Here is a 4,606-nt window from a genome sequence, read left to right as displayed (position 1 = left end):
GTTTTCCCTGTTTATTCTGGCTATTCAAAGATTTCTCTTCAGCTGGCTCAGCTCTTCAGCCTGATGATGCCAGAGAGCCAGGATGCTATAAAAGCTTACATCATTCAGGTTTTTGTTGCTGTTGTTACAACAACCATGAACCACACAGCACACTATGGATATAATTTGCCTCTCGGGGTGCTTTATTGACTATCAGCACAAACAATGGCTCCCAGAATGCGTCAACAATATGGTGGCAGCAACATGTGTGAAGTGATAATGAAATGCTATATATTGTTGTTCATATGACTTTCATTTAAAAGCAGTCATGTGACAGTAGGGAATTGTGACTCTTAAACCTCTGCCCTCCGACCCCATCACCCCCCGCCTTCGCACGTCTGAAGAAAAAACAGCCTACTTTACTGTGTCCTCTCCTACAGTACTGCAAAAGTTAAGAAACAAAAATTAACATGATAGTTCAGCCCTAAAAATGCAACGAACCAATAGCCCAAAGAGGCCAAAATGGAAACCGTCCTTACAAATAATCACATCATTGTACAAGTTCTGTGTGCTTTTCAGAAAATGCATGACAGTCACGACCTCCTACCACACAGAACCAACAGCATTTCGTACAAGCCTTCACATCACAACAGCACACACAGCCAAGCAGCCAGGAGAGTCAGACACATCAGCGTAAAAAAGACCACTAATTCTGCTTAATGACCGTTTTCTCAAATAAACCTTCACATTACACAAACAGTGTCAGCGGCAGCTGGAATAAAATCAGCTGGCGGAGTCAAAACATAATGAAGTCCATCCTCCTGTTCTTTTGGCTGAAGTCGTTGGATGGAGGGGTCACACAACTGATCCTTTGCTTTTAAATTAATCAACAATTTCTTCTCAAGCATTCTGATGACGATGGGCTGACTTGGATAATCTTCCTAAATCACACAATCCATCTCTGGCCCGAGACCCACACTCAGCCAAACAGCAAGCAGTCCCAGCAGTAGAGCTTTGAGAGAGCTCCCTGGTCGATCCTATCATTCAGGGGTATTTTGGTGTAATTACTGGAGTTGAAATGCCTATCAGAAGCCTCTTTTGCACCAAACTAAGCTATAGTGTAAGTTGTCCTTTTCATTTAAAGTTGGCATGGATAATAAATTCACAGCGACGTCCTCCTCACTGGCATTAAAGTAACTTTCGGCCTCCACCATGATCCAACAAGCTAGCTAGCTATTTTTGCTAGCTTTGTCTTTACAGCCTGCATGTCTCCACATTGGGCAGAACTTTGCATAAAGTTAGCAATAACAAAGCCCACCCCTTTAGAGGGAAGATATGATTGGTCAATTTTACTGTCATTTGAAATTGGTCTTTGAAGTACTATTGCTTGGTCCTCTGCAAATTTATAGCTGGACCACCAATCACCAGCATTCTTTCCAGCAATAGCAGATACGGCAAAATTCTGATAAAGGGAGACAAAGGGGCTTCGTTAATTTAATCCTTCTGATGGTTCCCCTCTGCCCTGTGATAATCAGAGATGTCCAGAAAGGCTACATCTCTACATCTCACAGAATAGTTTAACTCAAAACTCTGAAATATCGTTTTGATCGTTTCAAGCCTGGTAGACCACCTAGGGATTCTGTATACACAGTCCCATTCATTTAATTCATTGTCTTTGCAGTATTTCATTTGATAATGTTCAGAAATGATTCACATTTTCAAAAGTTTTGTTAGGTATTCTGTTTCATTTTCATTTATTCTTATGGCCAAACTCACTGTATTTTGCTGCATAATGTGCAGCATGCAGAAAAATCGGCTCTGACCTTTCAACATAAGCGTCAAAATGAAAAGCAAAATGTTTCACATGCTCACGCTATGCAGAGCGTGTTTTAAAGTAAAAAAAAATGAAAATTAATAATGACACTGTGGCGTTCGTGAAGACACAGACACAGGAAATAATTCACTTTAAAGGTGAATGCTATTTATTGAACAACAGCAAGGGAGAACTGCTGCCCAGTGCTGACAAAGTGTCTGTGATAGCAGACAGGTCACTTCTAGCCATACAATTCTCCTTTATGTTAGACACTAGACCCACACAAACTACCCACAACCCAAAACTGAACAAACAAATGACATTTACACACACAGCTAGCAACAACAACTAAAAGCACCTCCTGAGAGCCTCTCTGTATGACGTTTCCCACCCAGCTTGGCCGGAGGCAGATACCAGAATATGATCAAGTGACATTATAAGCGAATCATGTGCCAAGAAAAATCTGCTCATAATGTTATGAGACAACAACAGAGCAAAGCTATCACATCTACTTCATCACAAAAGTGAATGACAATGGAAATGAAATATATTATTAAAAATTTTCAGATTACAGAGTTTTCAGAAAATGTGTTCATGTTTATTTTAGGTTATGTGTTTATTCTAAGATCTATTATTCTAAAGGTGGGGCTACTCACCCCCGTGGGAACATATCTCTTTACAACGGTGCGAACTGAGTCAGCCGAGGGCTCGGACACAAAGAATGCGGACGTAGTCAGAGATTCTCTTGGTTTCGGGTAACGCTTGAGCTAGCTTTTAGCTATATGTCCCATTTATGTACGGTAAAGCTGTGGTCAGTACAGCTGTTAATAAAGCACAATGCATTGTGCATAAGCTGAGTGTCCTTCTTTCCTAGCAGTAAATGCTGCAGTATATTCACCCATGATCCCTGCTGATCCTATTTAATCTTCCCCCAAATAAAACGTCGGTCATCAGAAGAGGATGTGAGTCTTTAACACAAGTTGGAACCCAGGGCTGTAATGATGTAAACAGTAGTAATAAAATAATGTATCTCACCAGTGACCTGTAGCTGAGTCTCTGTGTAGTAGGAGTAATAACTGACTGACTGTCCTCCAACACTCACTGCACAGAAATAAACTCCTCCATCATCTTCACTCACATCACTGATTCTCACACTGACAACTTTAGAGCTTCTGTCTTCAGAGATGGAGAATCTGCCTCTCTGAGTCTCTGTGGTGTCGATCATTATAGGAATATAATGACCATCAAGTTTGTAGAGGTACTTGGTGTGATTCTCAAACTGCTCTGGATATGAACAGCTGATGGTGACAGTCTCTCCCAGATAACCAGCCACAGTCTTTGACCCCAAACAACATGAATCTGTTAATCATACAAAGTTAATAAATATATTAATATATCTACAAATGTTGTGTATGTCAATAGAAATTTACTGAATCAAATTACTGAATTAAAATGATTGTTTTCCCCTTAAATATATTTCAGGGCTTCTCTAGTATTTGAGTATCTGCTCAGTTTGGAATAATGACTGATTTTTTTTTTTATGCTAAAATGTATTAATTTTATAGAAACAAAAAGATTCTAAAGGTTCTCACCTCTGATCATTTGGAGGTTAAACTTGTGATTCCACCTCCTACCATCTCCACACTGATATGTCCCAGCATCCTCTGAGCTCAGCTGTCTGATGGTCACTATGAGGGCTGTCTGACAGTTATCATGTAGATCAAATCTGTCTTTATGAATCCATGTGTTACACTGTTCAGACTCAGTAACTGATATAGTTCCACACTCAGCTTCTGTTTTCATTTTGCAAAAAAAATTCCTTTCCCATCCATAATTATTGTGTGTGCAGGTGATTGAAACTCTTCCTCCCAGGAAGCCGATCACATCAATACCAGCCGCTCCACCTGTCAATGACATTCAACATTTCACTGACCTTATTAAGAACAACTACCTACAGCTCCTCATCCATCATGTAAAATCTGAATCTAACTCTGATCAATATGACCTGTAAATATCTCTGTTCTGTAGTTTAACTTTCTGTTGTTTCTACTTTATTTTGAAGCAGTGAATCTGACCTGAGATCAGGTGGAGGGTGATGATGAGGAGGATCTTCATTCTGGTCTAAACTTCAGTCTCAGTGATGTTCATATAAACGCCAGTCCACCGTTCTCCAAGGTCAGTCCTGTACTGTTTAGAGGGAAACGGCTTCTTTCAATCGTACACAAAACACTATTGTGTCTCTGGCTGGTGTTGGTCATTTCCTGTTTCTTTAAAATGAGTCATATATATTCAGCTTCACAGCTCCTCCCACCAACATCACTGACCAAACACCAAGTGTAAGGGATAAGGAGGGGCTGAATGTTGGTGTATAGTATATAGTGATGTATAGTCTTACTTTGTCTGTAAGGAGAACGTACCTAATGTCCCCTTCACTGCTCTCTGGTCTAAATAAGTAAAGTCCAGCCTCACTGATCTCACCAGTGTAACCAGACTATGAGATCTTCCCACAACAAAATCTGTCACACTTGAATGATGAAAACATTTGACTAAGGTGTGTTCGGTCGACTGCATGTCTACTGTATACATACGCAATGAATTCAGTGAAGCGATTAGACACTGTATATAAAAACTACAATAATCATAGAGTAGTTATTATATTTTACTTTTTTTACCCTTCTGTCCACTTCTGTACTCCTCATGTCTCTAATGAACAGGTTTATGATTGTATGTATGTAAGTAAGTAAGTAAGTAAAGTATTTTAGAGGTTTTACTACTTTGGGTTTCAACTTTTTTTTAAATATTACTGGCCAGTGA

The 4,606-nt window shown here is 39.7% G+C and overlaps 1 protein-coding gene across 1 annotated transcript; it reads right to left on the bottom strand.

The window, feature by feature from the left end:
• Positions 1-2,513: 2,513 nt before the first annotated feature.
• Positions 2,514-3,982, bottom strand: LOC118798347 (polymeric immunoglobulin receptor-like). The gene is made up of 3 exons (XM_036557779.1): positions 3,868-3,982; positions 3,385-3,696; positions 2,514-3,151 (listed from the first exon to the last, which is right to left on the bottom strand). The coding sequence occupies exons 1-3, from the start codon at positions 3,905-3,907 to the stop codon at positions 2,763-2,765; spliced, it is 741 nt and encodes a 246-aa protein (XP_036413672.1). The 5' UTR covers positions 3,908-3,982; the 3' UTR covers positions 2,514-2,762.
• Between the last annotated feature and the right edge of the window lie 624 nt (positions 3,983-4,606).

This window comes from Colossoma macropomum, unplaced genomic scaffold, assembly GCF_904425465.1.
Source record: "Colossoma macropomum unplaced genomic scaffold, Colossoma_macropomum, whole genome shotgun sequence".
NCBI classification, from domain to species: Eukaryota; Metazoa; Chordata; class Actinopteri; order Characiformes; family Serrasalmidae; genus Colossoma; species Colossoma macropomum.
This window is presented reverse-complemented; position numbering and strand designations above follow the sequence as displayed.

What these genes read in the sequence shown, in the direction of transcription:
- LOC118798347 (XM_036557779.1), bottom strand. Translation starts at nt 3,907, where the DNA reads ATGAAGATCCTCCTCATCATCACCCTCCACCTGATCTCAG. An exon ending in CACCCTCCACCTGATCTCAG is followed by an intron (nt 3,697 to 3,867) that starts GTCAGATTCACT and finishes TGTCATTGACAG; the next exon opens with GTGGAGCGGCTGGTATTGAT. An exon ending in TAACCTCCAAATGATCAGAG is followed by an intron (nt 3,152 to 3,384) that starts GTGAGAACCTTT and finishes TATGATTAACAG; the next exon opens with ATTCATGTTGTTTGGGGTCA.